The sequence below is a fragment of the Ptychodera flava genome, unplaced genomic scaffold (genome assembly GCF_041260155.1).
Source record: "Ptychodera flava strain L36383 unplaced genomic scaffold, AS_Pfla_20210202 Scaffold_39__1_contigs__length_1403739_pilon, whole genome shotgun sequence".
Lineage (NCBI taxonomy): Eukaryota > Metazoa > Hemichordata > Enteropneusta > Ptychoderidae > Ptychodera > Ptychodera flava.
Window position 1 is genome coordinate 122902 of NW_027248361.1, and position 21491 is coordinate 144392.

At 37.3% G+C, this 21491-nt stretch overlaps 1 protein-coding gene across 1 annotated transcript; it reads right to left on the bottom strand.

Moving 5' to 3' along the window:
* Positions 1-3655: 3655 nt before the first annotated feature.
* Positions 3656-21404, bottom strand: LOC139127944 (mucin-like protein). Its single transcript, XM_070693796.1, has 28 exons — positions 21191-21404; positions 20576-20695; positions 19896-20101; positions 19079-19163; positions 18578-18772; positions 17833-17949; positions 17243-17509; positions 16798-16950; positions 15774-15955; positions 15424-15604; positions 14536-14673; positions 14146-14274; positions 13439-13564; positions 12631-12900; positions 11818-11952; positions 11469-11594; positions 10715-10846; positions 10243-10365; positions 9795-9938; positions 9213-9341; positions 8806-8928; positions 8140-8262; positions 7525-7600; positions 6656-6711; positions 5992-6266; positions 5199-5309; positions 4374-4482; positions 3656-4146 (listed from the first exon to the last, which is right to left on the bottom strand). The coding sequence occupies exons 1-27, from the start codon at positions 21378-21380 to the stop codon at positions 4390-4392; spliced, it is 4005 nt and encodes a 1334-aa protein (XP_070549897.1). The 5' UTR covers positions 21381-21404; the 3' UTR covers positions 3656-4146; positions 4374-4389.
* Between the last annotated feature and the right edge of the window lie 87 nt (positions 21405-21491).

Consider the following 21491-nt stretch of genomic DNA (forward strand, 5'->3'; position numbering starts at 1 on the left):
GCCCTTGCCATAAATAACGTTAATGTCGAGGCGAAGTCTATTAGTTCTATATTGGATGTGGACCATCCTTTAATGCCGAAGTTCCACCTATGCCCTATACTTGAACATATCAAAAACAAAACACTCGCTCTAAGAACTGAAAAAGTTGTGAGTGAGTGATTGGCCTCGTCTCTGTTATCTCGCAGATCATATTGTATTCCGAATTGTAATTAACTAAAATATAGCTTCAACTGGAAGATGTCATGTGGTTTCAGACACGTCTTCCACTACATTAAAAGTTTGCAGTGTGATTTGGTGAGCTAATTGTTTGTTATGAAATTTATATTTTAGTAATAAAGGTATAAAGCAAACCCGATGTCAATTAGTCTTTGCCATATCATCACAATATGTTACATTTTATGACATTACATTACATATTTTGAACTCTAATTTACTCTTAACTTAATCAATATGTTACTACTTTTAACACACTATAGTGATAAGTGAAGAAGCTGGTATTTTACGCTTTTGATAAGAAAACGTTAAATATGCCACTGAAAGGACATTTTGTATATTCTGATGTCGACCAAATTTGTTGCCAAGCTAACATGAGTACATGAAGGCATGGGTTATGTATGATAGGTTACAGTTGCTGAAGAAGCAGATAGAGCAAATGCAACTAGATTTGCAAGACAGTAGGGAGCTTCTCAGCAATTTTTGAAATACAGAATGGGGAAAAGAAAGGTTTGCGTCTCTGATTTAAAAGGAATGATCGATGGCGGATAATAGTGTATTCCTTATTGATCATCAGGCATTGCGACTATTGAAAATGAGATTGTTAAATGGGTCAGTCACGGTGACACATTTAAAGTCCCAAGTGCTTTGCAGGAAGTCCAGAATGTTTTTCTTGTTGGTTTGTCCGTATCTTAATGAACTCTATGTTATTTATTCGACTGCTCACGTACAGCTGGAGATAAAAATGTAATATCTGATCAAAATGTTCTTCCACAGCCTGGAGTTACCAGTTCCTGACGATATTGAAATGTTCTTCGACACCATGGAGTTTTCAGTTCCTGAAGATATTTGACAACCATGTGACCTTTCTGGCAATTCAGCAATATTGACTCTCTTCTTTCAACATATATAGGCTCCATATAATTATCTAAACAGCATTTTATTGGGGATGATGCCTTTGAATAATACTTAACCATATACATTCGTTCTATTTGTTCATTGTTCCGGTACATTCATGGCATATTCACCTGACAAGTACACTGGAGTGGAAAAAAGTAAGCGCAGGCAATGTTGCGCGGTTTCTGGTCCCGTTAATGGGGGGAAAACATTGCGCCGATGCCCGACAGTTACATGGTTGAATTAAAGCTTGAACTTTAAAACAAGTTTAGTAATGTGAGTATCAAGAGAACGAAGGGGAAAATTTGGCCAATTTCAGAAACTTTGGGAGCTTTGGTCGAATTTTTTTTTGTCGGGGTACCCAAAACGCCCCCACACGGCCAGTGTTCGACTTTATTTCCTTCAGGCAACAGAATTTTCTAAAGCTTACTGCTCATCTCGCTCTACACATCGAACACGATTGGAACTAATTTGGGATAATTAGATGGTGGAGTAATGTCGATTTAATCTGCACATGTAAGCTCATCTGCTTTCTTTTTAAGTTACACACTTGTCTTTATGATTAATTTGTAATATCGCAACATTCAGCTAAAGGGCACCTAACACTTATTTGAAAATATAAAGATCCAATTATCCCAAATTAGTTCCAATCGTGTTATCGGTAATTTTTTGGGTAATTTTTCTCTATACCAAAATTTGCAGGGTGACCACAAACTTTTATTCTTGAATTTCAAGGACAATGGATATATTCATTGAGGACAGTTTGAGCAAAAGCTTAAAACTCTTTTATTCATCCGTATGCTACCTTAAAGTTTACCTTCCTATGATAGCTTTTTACCAAGTAGTTGACCAGCTAGGCGGCTGTATGATGAGAAAAGGTCGATTACATACTTGAATTAACCATGAAGTATAAATCAAGTTGGTGTTTAAGAGAAAAGCGGAAAATTCGGCCTATTAGCGAAACTTCAGGCGCGCCAGCTGACCTTTTATGTCTGGGTGCAAAAAACCCGCCCAACACGGCCGAGTATTCGACTCTGCTTCCTTAAAGGTACACAGTCACCTGTAATCTAGATATGCCCATATATGGTCAAAGGGGCGTTCCTTGGAATTTAAAATGCCCATGTGAGGGCGCTGTTTTTAAAAGCGGCCACCCGCTTAAAATGTGTGATTGGTTAGATTTTCTCTCTCCATGGTAACTGTTGCACAATTGGAACAGGTGACAGTATACCTTTAAGGGGACAGCATTTTCTGAAGCTGAATCCTCATCTGGCCTACATCCCTAGAGTAAAAAGCTGGGATTGTTTTTTCGAATCTTTCATCGTCTTTCATTTTCACAAATTTGATTTTTCTCCGTACAGCTAACACACTCCGAGTTTGCGCCAGTTTGAAGTCAAAATATCGGTAAATTTTGGGTAATTTGTTTTTCTAGACCAAAATTTGCACGATGACCCTTTATTTTTATTCCTGATTTTTAAAGGGAAAAATTTACATATTCCTTGAGGAAAGTTCGAGCAAACGTTTAAAGTCATTCATTCAAGCGTAAACTACCCTAACATTTACCTGCCTCCGGAGGCGTCCGCCCCCAAAATTGAATCCCCTTGCTAGGCGGCTGTATGATGACAAAATGTCAATTACATGCTTGAATTAAAGCTTGAACTTTAAAGCAAGTTAATTTATTTGCATTTCAAGAGAAAAAAACGGGAAAATTCTGCCAATTTTGAAAACTTGGGCACTCCGGGGGACCTTGTTTTCGGATTGTTTTGCGGAATACCAGAAATGCCCCAACAGGGCCGAGTACTTTATGCTGCTTCGTTGAGAGGGCAGCATTTATATAAGCTAACTCCCTCCTCGCTTTGTACACTCGTAAGAGCTATCTCGGGTACTACTTTTCTTTACGATCTATCTTCGTGGGTAACCAAGGCATTTCATCTGACAGTGAAATAATCTCCTCAGATTTTCAACTGACATAGAAATAAGTTTAGACATCGCAAAAAAAAACACGGGAAAAAACTACACAAATCAAAACAACCAACAAACAAACAATTGTCTTCACTTGGAATTGACATTGGGTCACTTGGGGTCACATGGCTGTTAGCAGTTAGAGTATTGCAAAATGAGAACTTCAAACCGATGTATCAGTGCCTGGTACTTTTTCCCATTAAGGTAGAACGCGTCTCGAAAGTGAAAGACTTAAATTTTTGTTCAAACTTTCCCTGAGGAATCTTTCAACCGTTTTCTTTCAAAATAAAGAATAAAAATTGGGGGTCAACCGTATCTAAAATTCAAAATGGCCGCCTTTGTGTTAATTCTGTGGAGAAAAATAAAACTTTCAAATTTCGAAAAAAACTGAGCCAGTGAAAAGTTACACCAAGAGCTTTAAAATGAACCAAACAAGTGGTAGATTAGAAAAGAACTGGAAAATTTTGAGATTCCTAATTTGTGTCCCCGAGGTGCGTTCTACCTTAACAGTATCAAAGAAAGTCCGTCGTTCAAACTACCACTGACAATCTGGATGAGCACATCAAATCAATGTCCAGAAATATAATTGATTGTTCTCGTGAATTTTATTGTCCATAAATATGCGACTTACATCGCGATTACAAAAATTATTCGAATAAAAATTCTAGCAGACGAATAAAACCTGTGCAAGGCGTCGGCAATTAGGACACTGAGATTTCTATTATGAGTTAAAATCGAATACTGAAATAAAATCCCACCTTCAGTTTAGTAAAATAAAGAAAAGTTGTTCAAAGGACATCTTAAGAAATATCTTTTCGACACAATAGTTTGTTCGTATCAAAAATACATATTAAAATTGGAGTATGTACACCAGTTCAACATTTTAAAACTACAAATTGGGCATCGTGCTGATAGAGCCACGAGATATTCGTTAGAACTATGATTGTTACAATCAAGGTTACTGCAGGATTGTTGATTCCAGTCGAACGCCAATGATGTATGTTTATTTCAGTCCTTCCGAACTTACAACCAACATTATATACAATTGTTATCGATCACCATGTAGCGATACAGGACCTGTTGAGACACGAGGTAGAGCATAATTTTAGCATTCAAGCCAAGAGGAATCTTCATATGATACCTATCCTGGTGTGCAACATGGAAAAGGTTACATGCCCTTAAATATATCAAAATCCCCGACACACAAACACACACACACACACACACACACACACTCTCTCTCTCTCTCTCTCTCTCTCTCTCTCTCTCTCTCTCTCTCTCTCTTCATATTATTATTAACTTACTGCAGTAGCAACCGTTTTACTGGTAGTACACATAGGAGCGTTCTCTACTTCGCCTTGAACTGCGGCCACGTTCGTTTGTATATCCCGTCGGCGATGGTGCCATCCTTGCCTGTCAGGGAAAGAATTTTGAGAAGATTGTTCATGTCAGCAAAATTAACTTGCTAATTGTTTGACCGCAATTTCAAGGGGCAAGTGAGGCAAGCAGCATTTATCACAAGTACGCTTGCTTTTCTTGTGTGATCTGTTGTTTCATGAATCACACGACTGTTAATTACATATATTAAACGATAAGACGACTCATATAATGACAGTTCAAAAAATATGAAGCTTTTCATGTATTTTTTTATCCTATGGTATCTACTCTTGTGGAAGCTTAAGGTCAATAACAAAGCCATTCGGAGGATACACCTAACGACAAATCCATTTTAGTATTGTATGTAAAAACCTTATCTTTAAAAAAAGAAACACTTAAACGAAAACAAATATCACAATGGTAATTTCCTTTTCCAGCAAAAGTGCCCAAACATCTAGTATCCATGCCTTAAAGGTAGGGGATTCGATCCCGGGGATCGAGTTTGTTCTAGTCTGTAAGAGGATTATGAAGGTGTCACGGCCTATTTTTTTCCATTGAAATTGTAATCTAGAAGTAAATTTCCTGGTAAGACAATCTGACGCCTGAATCATGCCTTTAACTGTGTTACTAGAGCATTTTTCTTCTTCAAACTGCCTTAAGTACACACATACGACTTCATGGCGTCCCAGTTACAAAAAGTCGACAAAATGACCCATGGCACCGGAAAGCGCACATTGTATCACACTACTTACAAGTCTGAGTGAACGTTCCCTTTCCTCTGTACCATCGGCTATGTACGGCCTTACAAACTGTCGACCAACTGAACTCTGCGAGTAGAACACGTCGTTGTATACTCCGTCCTCCTGCAGGTGGAAACAATTCACAATGTTTGTTTCAAATATAAAGTTGGCAGATACCAGTTGCACAATTTACTTGCATACACATGCACTTGTGACCATCTTAGTCTAATCAAGTATATTAATATCAATTATAAAACGGCTATAAATACATAGATTTAGCTAATTTTCATGACACTTGCCATTCTATAAGGATTATTCTACAATGAAAACCTAGCGTAGTCCTGTTTTTTCTTCTAATGAGTTAGCAGTAATGTTTTGTAAGGGTTATCCCTATGATATTGATTTAAAGATTTAATAGAAAATCATGTACTAATTGATACAGAGTTATCAATTCTCCATAATAAAATCTAGCCGATAAAGAGTTTGACGTCCACTGGACGATTAGTTTTAACAAGCACGATAATGTCCCCTTACAAGACTGAACTAATTTGGTGCTTTGTCTCAATGTTGCAGTAGAGGTATAACGTAATGTTAATAACATCCAGTGCTGTTCTGAAAAGCACAACTGGTCCAAAACTGTTCCAGGAAATACACTGAAGCCTCTAAACCCCAGAACAAAGTAACACAAATGAAAAGATTGAATCTTGCAACTCTTTGAAGTAAATTCAGGGGCTTTTATAAAAGAAAGAGTGAACTATTTTTGAACGAACTCTTAGGAGAGATTGAATAAACACAAGAATGTTACCTCTATCCTCGGGGCATATTTCATCGCCCTGGCAAGTTCGTTCAATCGTTCGTCCGAATCAGTAGATATCGTATCAAAGTAGTCTTTGTCACTCGATGACTCGTATGTCAGGTACCGCACAGCGTAACTGTCGTCGGTTGTTCGGCTGCTGGACGCTTTTCCGGCTCGCGCTGCCGCTCCGCAGCAGCAGATGACACAGACAAGTATTCCGATGATTAGTATGAAAGCCAGGGCGCTCAGAGTGGATGCCAGTATAACAAGCAGATCGGTGCTACCTGTAGAATTTGAACCATACACAGATTTATCAAAGTTAAAAACAATGTACAATCTTATTGACAAACAGGATAATTTGTTTCACCAAACGCCATTTCACATGAAAATCACCGAAAATTACCACTTGTGTCCTTACTGAAGTTTAATTCTTACAACAACAGTTTGACAACTTTTTAATATCATCAGTCTCTAAGGTCTCATAAAAAGGTATTGAATGTTTTTCTTGAATACTGTTAAATGAAAAACCGATGCATTGACAATAAAAATAGTTACCAACTTTTACATTTTGAAATGGTGATTTTTCCTAGTGTAAATATCCCATGATAAATGATGGAAAACAAATTGAAATATCATATTCAAAGGAAAATCTTGTGCAAGTTGAAGATCTTACCATCGTCATCTTCTACCACGTCGCCACATCTATCACCTTGGAAACCCTCAGGACATCTTTATTTGAGAGAAAGAAAAAGTGACTCAGCAAATATGAATACCGTGTAACTGTCTTCGATGTAATGCCACTTTAAATAATATAGGCTCTCTCCTTGGCCTCTTTTTATCACCATGGTTTGTCTCACGAGGCATGAAGGAGTGAAAATAGCTTACGTATTTTTTCAAAGACACGCTCAATGTTTGTATACAAACAAAATCATCCAAAATTATTGAGCATCCTGCAAGTATTTGGATATTTTAGAAATTTACGAAAAAAGAGGTTTTTTAGTTTTTGTTAATTGTTGTGCAGACTTCTGGTATGATTCGTCAAAGAAACCTAAAATCCTGAGTCAAATACTGCATGTCAAGTCAAATAGGTGTCAATATTGCATGTCAAGTACCAATATTGTATATCAAATAAGTATCAATATTTTTGCATATAAAGTCAAACGAGTATCAATATTGCGTAGAAAGAGTCGAATAAGTATCAATATCATGGGTAAAATTAAATAAGTATTGATATTGCATATAAAGATAAACAATATCAATGTTCAATTTAAATCAAGTGTCAATATTGAACATTACATCCAATAAGTATCAATATTGCATATAAAGTCAAACAAGTATCTATATTGCATATTAACTAAGAACTTTTCATATTTGATCGTTTGTTGACTCTTTAAATGCAGTTTGACTTACAACTCAATTGTTTTACTAAGTACTAGTGGTAATGTTTACTTTCCTTCCAACATGTAAAACGCACCGAGACGTACATGCAGTAGGTTTTTTTTCCTAAAAAGCGATGATAATTATTGTAAAGGAAATGCTTACTCGCAGCTAAGTCCTTCATTTATGCTGCCAACGCAGGTACCTCCATTATAGCAATGATCGTCTGGACATGATAAGCCTGAAATTAATAATTGAATATATTGACTTATGAAATAGTAATGTGTCGCTTATAGTGAATCACTCGCATAATCTTTAAGGAATATATAACCTTTTCCTATAGAAATAAGAGGAATATCTTGGAACTGTTGGGAATTATAACATTGATGAGACACTTCCGTTATTTTCTCTCCTACAGGATTCTTTCGAACGATATCAGAGGGTAAGTAGACTTTTATTTACTTGCCACTAACGGTCATTACAATAATTCTAAAATATTTGCCCACTAACATAAAATATTTTTCAGAATTTTAAAAGAGCCAATCCATTCATTTAGATGCACAAAGCAAGTCCGCGCTAAATGGCTAATAGTTAAATGAACGGATAAATCTGACTTTCTATGAGGTCACATATGAGGTCATTCTCATCATGTTAACATGTTATAAAATCCAAACTGCAGTACAGAAATCTGTAAAATACTGTTCATGAAACTTTTATTAATTAGACCTAACTGATCAATTCTCTACAACATCTGCGTGTAGTGAAGTGTATTGTTATTACCTTCACAGCCGCTACCGTCTGTATGGAATCCGACTCTGCATACACATTCAAAGCTACCCATAAGGTTATTGCAGATTTCATACGACTCGCAGTCATGCAGGTTTTCACGGCATTCGTCAATATCTGTGAAGATTGAAAGCCATGTATATTGAAAGTTATGTATTTCGGAAATGGCAGTACATATGTGTGATAGCATCACACGAAGACACAATTCCTACAGCATTACAGATAGTTGTAAATCTGATATCATCAGTTGTAATCTTGAGTGAAAATTATATATTATCGCTTGCGATAATTATGGAACAAAATCTGATTATAAAGAGGGGAAAGATTTGCACCGTAGGACAGCACATTATGTAACCTATAATTACCGCTGAATAACTGATTTTATACGCAAAAGGATGTCTCTGTCTACTTTTCTGTTCACGTCATAACTAAAGTATAGTAAGTTTGACCTTGTTGTATGTTAATTTTTTGATGTTATAAGCATATTTATGAATATTACAAGGCAATAAAAAACAACAAAACAATTTTCGACTTGTTCGCAAGGATCACGATTATGTTACTCTAGACCAATCCCAGCGCTTCATGGAACACTTCGTATCAAGAAGGGGTGTGATTTGTCATCATGGGGTCTAAATACTCAATTCGAGTTCAAGTACCTACCTGAGCATGTCCTCTCGTCGGCTTCAAGCCTGTAACCGCTGTTACACTCGCATCTGTAGAAGGGCGTTCTGTCAATGCACACTTGTTCACAGCCATCGGTTTCCTGTACACATTCATTCACAGCTGTAAAACCAAAAGAGTTTTTAAACTGTCTAACCTTTCAAGATGATTTGTTCTATTTTTAGAGCACAAGCATGGCGATCTGGGTGCATTTAATATTTGTATAGCTCTGTCCTATCAGATATTATTCAACCCTTTGTCGCAATTAAGTAACTTATTTTAACCACTCCCTCCGTTCGCCTCATAAACCCACTAACCAAAAAAACGATAGACTGAAATAACATGACATTCACACTTGTTTATGCATTTTAAAAGAAGTCCTAAAACAGCCAGGAATAATAACATACCGATGCATCCAAATGTGCCAGGTGCTGTATTGAGTTCATAGCCAGGGTCACACATGCATTTGTTGACATTAGATTCCACGTAGCAAGTACCATGGTCGCAAGTTTCGCCATTCGGACAAGATCGCGACGCTATACAAAAAGAGAGAGAGCAGAGTATTTTACAAACAGATCCCTCATGAATTTTCTTCTTGTCCAAGTTATTTGAACATGTCATCTGTAATACGACTGTACATGTGCAAAACGTGAAATAAGCAATTCATTATTATCCGTGAGGCTGTGTATATCTGTCCGTCTTCAACGAGCACGAATCAGCTTTTTACCTGCCCGATGTTAGTCTCTAGCTAAGTAGTCAGGCATTAGCACCTCGGATTAATAATACTCGCTTCCTACAGTCTTCCTTACACCTTCAGCGTAGAAATTGGAGCCTTGCCGCACAATGTAATGGACATGCAACTCCAGTCACATCACAACCTTGTGTGGCACATTTTAAGATACAGTGTTAAGATCATTAAAATGCAAGGGACAACTATAAATGTGCAGCAGTGACATTTGTTTCTCTTCATCATTGCCGTTGAAACCTACCTGCGCAAACCCGCCCGTCTCCTTGCGTGTCGTTGAAACCAGGTGAGCATGCGCAAGTGTATCCATCCGGAGTTGAAGCTGTTGTCATTGTATTTACGCATAGCTGAGGACAGGTACTCAGGTCCATTGCACATTCATCGATGTCTGTAATGAAACAATATCAATAGAACCGCAATTAAGCCATCTAACATCAGCTGAAGGTATCAGAGGAAACGATATTTTGTTGCATACTTTGATAGAAGAAAATCCGCCAGTTTTTTTAGCCAGAAATGTATTGTGGAGAGCCTGCAAAGTTTTTCGAGATTTGTAATGGAGTAATTATAAAATAGGATCAGATTCTTACTGGAGATAGCCAGTAGAGATTGTCTGCTATTTTGAGCAAAAAGCCTTGGAAAGCTACATGACTATGATATAAGAATCGTATGAAAGCATAAATTGATGTACTTACCGTCACATGAAAGACCATCAACATTTAAGACATATCCATCATTACATTCGCAATAATGTCCACCGATGATATTATTGCAGGTGTGGTCACAGTCTCCGTTGTTATTATTGCACTCGTTAATGTCTGAAACAGGGGGACATTTGACATGACAAAAGACATCTCCATGACAAAATCACACAAGATTTTTCATGATACAAAGTAACTGAATTGCAGGCCTACTTAATGTCTGAAGGTTCATTGTGCAGTAAGATAGTTAAATTTGCAGGGGGGTCACTTGACCAGATGAAAACTAGAAGTCATTCGTCAAGTGACTACAGATAAAAAATTACTATAGATTGTATATTCCCAACGGAACCGATAAAGTACCAGGCGCATATCGCGTCTGTGTCTGACGCATGCACGCATGTATGCACGCATGTATTCACATGAAATGACGCTGACGAATGATATCGAAGCGAAGGCCGTGACTTACCGACACACGTAGTTCGTGTGCTGTCGCTGTATTCATATCCAACATCACACTCGCACAGAAATCCACCGTCGTTGTTGACGCAGATGTTGTAGTCAAGCGTGCAGTCATGTTCACCTAAGCATTCATCGACGTCTGTGAGGATACAAATTTCGAAATTAGCGGGAAGAAGACCAAATATCAAAATAGAAAAATTAGATAAGCATATATCACGTCTCAATCGCGTTTCCTATGAGATTATACACACCGCCATTCTAAAATTTGTCAATTACTACATGTCAAAATATTGTAACGCCATAGGGCAGAAAGGCGACCTTCCATTTTCCATTTGTCCGTCAACTCAACTAATAGGAGCAGTTAAATAAAATATGACATCGGCTTCAAAATTTTCGTTCCTATAGATGTTAAACATTCGAAAAGTTAGAGCTTTTATATTTTCAGCTTTGAGTAAAAGATATGTGCTCATTTTCCTTCCACTATGATTCTCTATCAAAATTGGAAATTTGACTGTCATTTCTTGTACTTCTGCTTGTCAAACTTCCCTTGGGCTAAAGTCCGGCATGTCTGAAGTTTTTAGCCAATCGGTTGACTCAAACTAATTGTTTTTACTGAATAATTTCTGAACAGCCTATCACCTACTCAACGGCCATGATAGTTTAAGACTCCTCAAGTTGCTACTAATTGCCAGCTTGTCTATGTCTGCAATGGAGCAGAACACAAAGTATCCCGCTGCAATAACAATGAATAATGTAATTACCTTGGCATAGACCATTTACATTTTCCTCGTAGCCACTGTTACAGGCACATGTGTACGATCCCTGTGTATTAGTGCAGGCGGCGTTAAGCTGACACGGACCAGGGCTGGCAGCACACTCGTTAATGTCTGGAAACATTAAACGTTACCAACAGTTAATACCATTGCAGCCAAAGAAACCCCAGCTGTCTGTAGCATAGAGATATTGCTTGGAGGAAAAACATTGTCTCCCAGCGATCGTCGCTAGAACAATAAATTCTGATAGCTGTGGTAGCATCTCAACAGAATCTATTTACACGTCATTGAAACGTTGAAAACTTACATTGTTTAGTCAAAAGAACAGACTACGAACCTGTGCAGTTGCGTCCATCTCCGCTGACATCCTGATAGCCAGTAGCACATCTGCATTGGTATGAACCGACTGTATTCAGACACTCTCCACCAACGTCTGAACAAGTTTCTTCGCCATTTGAACACTCATCTACATCTGTTGGTCAATTCAGAACACTTGCTGTTATATCTCTATGTTTGAGCAATCCCACCGTCTATCCTTGTAAACGTGTAGATGGTCACATTTTACTGAATTGTACAACATATCGTGCTATATTGCTTCATTGTCATTTGTCCTTGACGTGATTATAAAAAATTTACTATGAGTTACTTTGCAAAGTAAGCAAAACCGATAAATGGATCAAACAAGTGCGCTTTGGGGTTGAGGGGATTGTACTTTTTTTTCTTTTTTTATTTCACTTATTTTAATTATTCAAGTTCCCCAAAGAAAAGGAAAACTGACTTTAGCGCTGTAGGTTTTACATTGATCAAAAACTAACGGTGAATATAACTTTGAAGTTCGACATCAAAGTCAATTTCTCGGCAGCAACATGACCCAGTTTACAGTATTTTATTAATTGATAACTACTTTTAAACCTAAAATGTCAAGCAAAGGAAATCGATGAGGGCGCGCATGCGCAATATCTTTACCCCAGCCTTGACATTCGAGCGAGCAATGACAACCCTGGATTTATTCTTTCTAACATCAATTGTTAGCGTTAAAACACGGAAGTGGTAAAAAGATTTTTGCCTAAACGAGGTTTCGGAAGTATGAAGTCACGTGACCGTTACGGCTTGCGAGAGCAGGAAAAACTAGTCACGTGTGACCACGTACCTTCACACTGGTTTATCTTTCCGTCTCCAGTATATCCGGCAACACATGCACATTGGTAGCTTCCAACTGTGTCCGTGCACGTCGCCCTTTGGGGGTCACAGTCGTTGTAATTAAGGTCACCGCATTCGTCAATATTTGAGCACGTGACACCGTCTCCTTCGTAACCAGTGTCGCACACGCAATCGAAAGCGCCAACTGTGTTCACACAGTGCGCAGGAGCATTTGCGTCGCAGTTATGAGGATGTAGTGTACTTGTGCATTCGTCAATATCTGTAAATACAGAAAAAAGGTCTCAATTAACCGACTTCTTATTCATGTCTGCCAAGGGTTGAGAATTCATTTAACTATGAAGTTTCTGAGTATTAGAATACGATATCGTATCATATTATTGCGCATGCATTATCATAGTAAAATATATTCTGTTTTTTCAATATTAGATATTGGACGGGATTGGTATTTATATAATGTGGCTGAATCCTGATGTTTCACTCTAACATATTGCAAGTTGCACAGTGAATTAGCGCAGTGAATGTAAGCGATTAATACAACAGTGCTGCAATGCCTATAATTTATGTCACGTACAAAATCGGATCACCTGTGATACTTCGAGACGAGGATTAGGCATTTTCGAAGAATTCAATGCCTCAATAGTAGTCTGTACTCTCGCTGGCATCACAGAAAACATACTTTGACCAAACTTGACAACTTTCTAATTGGGTCTAACATCACAGTGTTACCAAAGACTCCCTAAGTGCAGCAATTATAATAGACACCGCGAAAATTCTAGTGTTACTGTAGACTAATTTACCTTGACATTCGTTTCCGACCGCTTCGTAGCCAGTCGCGCACGTACATGTGTAACCACCATCTGTATCTTGACAGATACTGTTTGTTGGGCAAGGATACTGGCCTTCTTCAACGCATTCGTCAATATCTTCAAGAAAGTGAAATAAAGTAAAACATTTAATTAAAAATGGCTGACAATAAGTAAAATTCATAATTTGCACATGCCTTGCCGATGGACAGTCAGTTTTTCATGATTATATTCATATCATATCCATTTTTGATATCACTTACAGAACTCGTGTTGATAATTCTTCAGCAATAAACACAAGTGATGGTTATACCACGACATTTTGACCAGTTCACGACATCTATGCACCAGCGATGGCGAGTTCATTTATGGAGTGAACCGGTCGAAATCGAGAGAGGCATAGCCGTTGCTGTGTTTTTTTTCTTGCTATTTATGTCATAACAGCTTGTGGAAATTCTGGCGTGATACGTCAAAAAAAATGAGTTTTATTGGCTGAGAGCTCGCGCCTATCCAAGCGGATATTTTACACGTCTTGACCAATCAGATTGCCGTCTTTGTGCCACCAATACACTGGTATGATGTAGTATCGGTTTTATTGTGATTTTCTGAAAGCGTCAAATGTGAACTGAATTCGATTAAAACACACATAGTGCTCCAATCCTACTACTCTTGAAATTCAAGAGTGATAACATCCGACTTACTGACACATGTGTTGTCTTCAACATTTAACTTATAGCCACTGTCACATGGACAAGTGTATGACCCAATGTTGTTGGTACAGGTTGAGTGTTCAGGACACGTATCTAAGGATTGCACACATTCGTCAATATCTGAAATTTAAAAATATGAACAAAATTTAATTCACGCACCTTGATTCAAACGAATAGAAGAGTCTCTCTCTCTCTCTCTCTCTCTCTCTCTCTCTCTCTCTCTCTCTCTCAATAAAGTACATGTTTCGGGAAAGTTATTTTGAAAATCTTCATAATGTGCGTCCTCATTAGATATGTCTTGTTAGTATCCATACATAAATCAGTGATACCGATTTTACAGTAACTTTATTCCATATGTAAACACTGCTATTTATTTGTTACCTTGGCAGGCAGTTCTCGTTACCAGTGAATAGCCATCATCACATGAACATGTGTAACTTCCATCTGTGTTCGCGCAGTTTTGTTCACAGAATAGCAAGCCTGGGTCAAGGTCACGGCCAAGTTGACATTCATCGACATCTGGAACAAAACAGGTTTTAATTACTTTGATTTTATTTGTTTTGTCTTACGTCAAAAGATAAATGAAAGATGAAAGGAAAATCTAAACTAAAATAATAAATCCAACACATGTACAAATATTTATGTCTCTGAATGATATAAACACGATTGGAACTAATTTTGGATAATTGGATGGTGAATTAGTGTCAGTTTAATCTGCAAATTCTGCTTTTCTTTTTAAGTTATACACTTGTGTTTGGAACTAATTTGGGATAATTGGATGGTGAAGTAATGCCGATTTAATCTACAAATGTAATCTCATCTGCTTTACTTTTTACATTACACTCTTGTTTTTATGAGTAATTTGTATTATTGCAACATTCAACTATCTTGCACCTAACACTTCTGAGAAATTTAAAAAATATGAAAATCCAATTATCCCAAATTAGTTCCAATCGTGTTAGTTATACACTTGTTTTTAGGAGTAATTTGTAATAATACAACATTCAGCTATACGGCACCTAACACTTTTGAGAAATTTGAAAAAATGAAGATCCAATAATCCCAAATTAGTTCCAATCGTGTTTATATTGGTGTTGTAAAATGGGTTCAAACATCAAGGAATACGTTATTGCCTTCAGATAAGTTACATGAAATCAGAATTTCTTCAAAAATAAGTACTACTTTTGCTTGTAATATATACTCATTACGCCAACATCAATGCTTAAATCATCAGAACCATTCTTAATTATATGGTACTAGCATAATTACCATAGCATTGGAAGCCATCTCCTTCAAGTCCCGTTGGACAATCTCCACAGTCTGCCGTGGTGCTGGGTGCTGGCTGGTCTGTGCATGTCACAGAGGGGAAGCAGGGACTGTCCAGGCATGCGTTGAAGTCGTTCTCACAGAAATCTCCACTGTAGCCGGCTGGGCAGTCACAGGTGACAATCTGTGATACACGTGAAAGGGACAGAGCTTAGATTATACAGATTAACCAGCGAGTCTCACAGAAAACTATTATCAGAATGTTCATATATTAAACATTTCCGAGAAACAGGAGTTTTCATGGAACTACCCCCCTCCCCGTGAGTGAAATAGAAGTGGTTTATGCTACTTGCCTTGTACTTGTCATTATTAACATCTGCACCATCGACACTCGTGTTGTAGTTACAGGTTCCACTATTTTGGCAGTTACATATCCTTACTTCCACCACGAGTACTGATGACGCAGTGCCGTCAGATGCCTCGACTTCAAGGCCCATGTTGTTCAGGCTGCTTGGAGTCCACTGCAGTAATCCGGCTACGCACATTGAGAATACAGAGAGATGAGGTTTTGCAATAGCAATTATAGGTTTGTAACTATTGAGTTTTACACAATCCACCAACTTATCAGTAAGTTACTTTCAATATTTATCAAATTGTAAAATATCCATTGTGTACATGACTCTTAAGGACATGTTTTTGAACTTTCTCACTTTCACAATTCTTTTCTGATCTACCTCTTGTAGAGGCTCATTTCAAAGCTCTTGGTGTAAGAAAAAATTTCACCATCTTAGTTTTTCGAAAACCTATTTTTTCCTGAGAGTTAACACAGGGATAGACATCTTTGAATTTCAAATATCGGTAAATCTTGGGTGATTCATTACTCCAGTCCAAAAATTTGCATGGTGAACCCCGATTTTAATTTTCGATTTTGAAAGAGAATGTTGGAAAGATTCTTTGAGCAAAGGTTTAGAGGTGCGTATTTGTTTAAGCAAATTATTTTATCTCTTTGAGCGCCAAAGTCAACTTTTGTCACATTTATAAAGTGTACCCTAGTCAAACTTTTTTTCAGATTTCTGCCGAAATTTTGATGAAAACCTGTAGCCAATGAAATGTGATGTCCATTTGGTGCAAAATAGTAAAAAAAAATACAGAAAAATTCGAAAAAACTTGTTAAAATGTTGCACTAAAATTTTGGTGGGAAAAATTACAGCACTCTTAGGGTTAATGTGGTTTTCATATATGATATGGTATGAACTTTAGCTCTGAAGAGTTGACATCTTTCGACGGTCGAACAATGTTTACACAGAAATGTATTATGATCTGGCATATGCAATCATAACGCTATGTGTCTTAGTTGGGTATAAAAACAAAACTTACTTGATGGATCGATGGTAGCGCCAGTGGGGCTCTTCTCAAGACTGAATGTGACGGTGTCCCCGTTTGCGTCTGTGGCGGTGTACTGTAGAGTAACAGGATCCCCAACCTTTGTTTCAAGAACAGTCGTTCCACTAATAACCGGCGGGAAGTTGTCTGTTAAAAGTTTGAAGGACTTAGGGATATTATTTGACTATTTATGTAATCTTTTACTGCATTTCATATGTCATTGTGAAAAAATAGTAAATGTCATCTTCTAAGCATAAAACTCCTTTACTCTCAAATATTAACACGCGACCAAAAGGTTGGTGACAAAAACTGAAAAATCACGTAAATTTTCTGACCAGCCAACACACGATATACCAGTAACTCATTGCATGTAATCACATAAAGTTATTAAAGAATTAAATGACAAATACTTTACGATGGAGGGGTACAAACTGTTTACCTAATTGATTGTCAGTTTCTGTGAATTCCTCAGACGCTGTCTTTGTTGCCATGGCAATGCCTAGTGTCCTAGTAGCCAGGGCGTCATATAGGCATTCCTTATCGCCGCCACATACAAGCCTTGCAGTGTTGAGGTAGTCCGGATCTCGATTTGTGTATCTGGTTACGAGCTCGTCGTAGAAGAAGGGAGTGAAACCAGGACGGTTGATCGATGACCACGTTTCTGTCTCGGCATACGTGAAGATTGAAGTCTCATTTGTTACCATCCCTGCAATTCGAAATATAAAAAAGTAAAGAATCACGTCTTTCCTAGTTTCATGTTGCAAATATCTTAAAATATCGCTGTTAAAATTATCTTCACACTGAAAAGTATGTAGACAGGGAGAGAGTGGGGAAGGTAGGTATGCATGTATGAATGTAGGTAGGTAGGTAGGTAGGTAGGTAGGTAGGTAGGGAGGGAGGAAGGGAGGCAGAAAGGTAGATAGATAGATGGGTTGGTAGGCAGGAATGCATATAAGCATAGGATTAATATTATTTTTCCCTTTACATTTTACAATAAAAATTAACTAAATGGAACTGTTGTACACCTACATGTTTGGCCAAATCGAAATTGATCCTCTTCAGTGATATTTCCACCAATTACAGCTGGCTGTAGCAACTGCCCATCAGCCATTGTGAAATCGTCACTGGTATCGTCGTTCCATACGCCTGTTGTAACAAATATAATGATTGGTTGATATTGAGCGTATTCGAAAATGATGGTAAACTGTAATGATTACTGAACGTTGAGCAGGTTCAATTTACGACGAGTATATTCTTGTGTCGCCAAAAAATTACCGCTGTATTTATTCATCACTAGAAACCAACTAGAGTGTAATCTACAGCAAGTCTAAGGTAGGAAAGGCAATTTACGAATTATTTTGAATATCAAGGCATTTATTGATAAAATCATCGAAGAAGGAGCACAGAAAAAATGGTCACATTTATGCACAGGAAAAGCGTGAGTTATAATGGCCATTGTTGTGATTTGAGAATTTAATTCTGCAGTCATCTGTAACAAAATAATTATCTGGAAAACTATGAATTAGGTAAGTAAGGCAATATTCTGGCCGAAACATTTATATATATATATATATATATATATATATATATATATATATATATATATATATATATATATATATATATATATATATATATATATATATAAAACTATGAATTAGGTAAGTAAGGCAATATTCTGGCCGAAAGAGTTAGTTATATATATATATATATATATAGTTATATATAGTTATATATAGTTATATATAGTTATAAAATACTCCAACAAACTTACCAAGTAATCCTTTTGTCATTCCTTTGTATGATTGTGGTACACTGAGAATGAAATCCATGACATACTGAACGAAGTTTTCTTCAAAACCAACCGATACGGATATTCCAGACGAGAATATGGCGACAATGCGAGACTCGTTGCTGGCATCTTTGACCTTCGTTAATTTGACGTTGGTGAGACCGGTATCGTATGGATCTAAATGTACAAGAAATTACAAGACATTCTGAGGATACGGAAAAAACAAACTTCAGGAACTTAGAAATAATAAAACAAGGGCAAAATTAAGCCACAAGCCACCTCAGTAACGCAGGCAACGAGAACATTAGAAGGGGAACATTTTTTCAGCTTTGAGGAAGTGCGTATTTCAACTGTGCTGTATCGCCAAATATCTATACGTCACAACTGATAAGATCGTTGTATTTTTGTCATAAATACACTAGCTGCACATATATACAACCGTAAAAAGAACACGGAGACACTAGAAGTGATTTTCTTTCATACCTTCACTCAACAAGCTTGCGTCCAATTTTTGTCCATCCACTAAAACAATGTGCTCTGTATTGTTCACGTTCGATCTCAGTTCAATCTGGTAAATAGGGAATAAAAAATTCAAGAAGCTCGTACAAATAAAAATACAATTGGAATTAATTTGGGAATATTGGATGGTGAAGTAATGTTGGTATAAAGTGCAAATGTAATCTTATCTACTTTTCTTTTAAAGTTATACACTTGCTTTTATGAGTAATTTGTAATCCTGCAACATTCAGCTATAGAACGCCTAACACTTTGGAGAAATTTGAAAAATATCCAGATCCAATCATCCAAAATTGGTTTCAATGGTGTTTATATGACATTAAGTGACACCATTGATTCTTTTCAAGTCCCTTTGCGTCTCTATGCTGAAGACAAGATAAGATACTTTGATACGGGAATTCTAAACGAGTATTTATCAATGTATTCATTTATTTAGTTATTTATTTCATTTACTATTTATTCATTCATTTACTTATTTTATTACGTGATATATCGAATATTTTTGAGAATCATTTTTACCATAGGTATACCATTTTCTTTTCTTTGCTTCGAACAATAAATTTTTGCACACTTTGCTGTTGACATTGACTGTCTACCTTAAGTTCTCTATTCTCTATTCTCGATAAACTATTTGCCTAAGTGTTTCATAAAGTGATGACCAAGACACACAAAATGCGTCTGAAAGAAAGGCAATGGAAAGCAGGCAAATAGAAAAAGTGCAAAGAATGCACGTTACAACAACTTGAAATTGCATGCTTTATGAGTAACGCGAATGTCGACTTACTGTATTAGAGTCGTCTTGCTTAGCAGCAAAACCTGAGAATATTGTAGCCAAGGTTTCCGTTAAGTTAGAGTACAAAGCTTGTTCTGTTCTTCCCTGCAATTTAAACTTGCCGTTGTCGACATCTACAAGGGTGTATTCGCCCAAGCCGTTGAATGTGTATCGTACGCCATCAAGTGTGTCCAAGTGGGGGTCTCCAACGCACCAGCCTGAAGTTCAACCAGATGGTTGTTGTAACATAATGCAAATCGCTAGCATCCTGATAATTTTTATAAGTTTAAGACATAAGCTGCTGATCGTTACTGAATACATAAGAAAATTGCTACATTAGTAGTAAGTTTACCAACACACTCATTCAAATATGGTAGATGACATGTGAATAGCACCGGTTTGTCTTATTTTGTAAACACCCACTGCCCATACCGGCATGTTTCGAATCCGACAGAAATCACAATATTCCTTACAGAGTATCTATTGCGTTGATTCGTTGCAGTACGTACCATACTTATGCATATTCGTAACAATGTTTGGGTGTGAAAAAGTGATAGTACCACTGTTTATTTTCTTAGTTATTATTGTTACAAAAATAAACAAAAACATAAAAACCACAATTATGTTACTGGCTTTTGGAAATTAGTAATAACTGCCAATTGTATTTTTCAATAGCGAATTTTACACCATACCAGTCGTGGGGGCGATGTAGTCGCCACAGCTGTCAGCCGGTCGTTTTTCCTTGTATTTATCGCAGAAAGCTTCATCCTCGGACGCCTCACAGCAATAATATCTTGGCAGGATGTCGTCACCTGTGTACGGTATATAAAGAACGTAAACTTGTCATTGAACGTCGGTATGCTTTTGCATAGATTAATGGATATCAACAGTTTAATTTGTCGGCGAACAGAATGAAAGAGGTTGTATTCAAAGTATAGATTTTCCAAAAACCGATTACACACATAAGGGTGTGATTTACAATAATAAATTGTATTGACATGAACTGAGCAAGTGCCTCATAAATTGTAATCTTTGTACCAAGTTTGAAAGAAATCGCTTCAGGCATCTCTGAAAAAATGTACGTGAACGGACGCACGTACACGACCAAATCTGTAAGTCCACCTGGACAGTGACTTTGTCCGTGGGGACTAAAAACCTATGGAATTGTTGAAGCTATTACTTTTTTTACTTATCACGATTCCATGGAAGTGAAAATTTCTGTCTCGGAGAACAATTATACGAAAATATAGATCATGGATGTCATATAAATACCCCTGCAGAATATTACAATTGAAATAATTGCTTACCTAACCATTTCAAGTAGGCACTCGTGCCTTGATAGTCACCGGCGTCCCAGCCTCTGAAGGGATACTGGGTTCGCTCTTGGAAGCTGCTTGCAAACACATTAGTTCCGTATCCAGTTATCAGGGATCCGTCCGACCGATAGGCGCACTGGAAACCAGCTCCGTTGGTCGCCGTAAAAGTTTGCTCGTACATGGCATAAGGAGCTACAAAACAATTGTATAGAAACTTCGACTTTCACTTTCTAAGTTTGTCTGAATGACAATATTCACTTTTATTTAACGGTCGCCGCTTAAATTTCTCCTT

Coding starts and splice junctions, on each gene's coding strand:
- LOC139127944 (XM_070693796.1), bottom strand. CDS start 21,380: ATGTACGAGCAAACTTTTACGGCGACCAACGGAGCTGGTTTCCAGTGC. Junction 14,674..15,423: donor AGATGGCTTCCAATGCTATG/GTAATTATGCTA, acceptor GTTTTGTTCCAG/ATGTCGATGAATGTCAACTT. Junction 8,263..8,805: donor CGACGAGAGGACATGCTCAG/GTAGGTACTTGA, acceptor CAATCTTCACAG/ATATTGACGAATGCCGTGAA.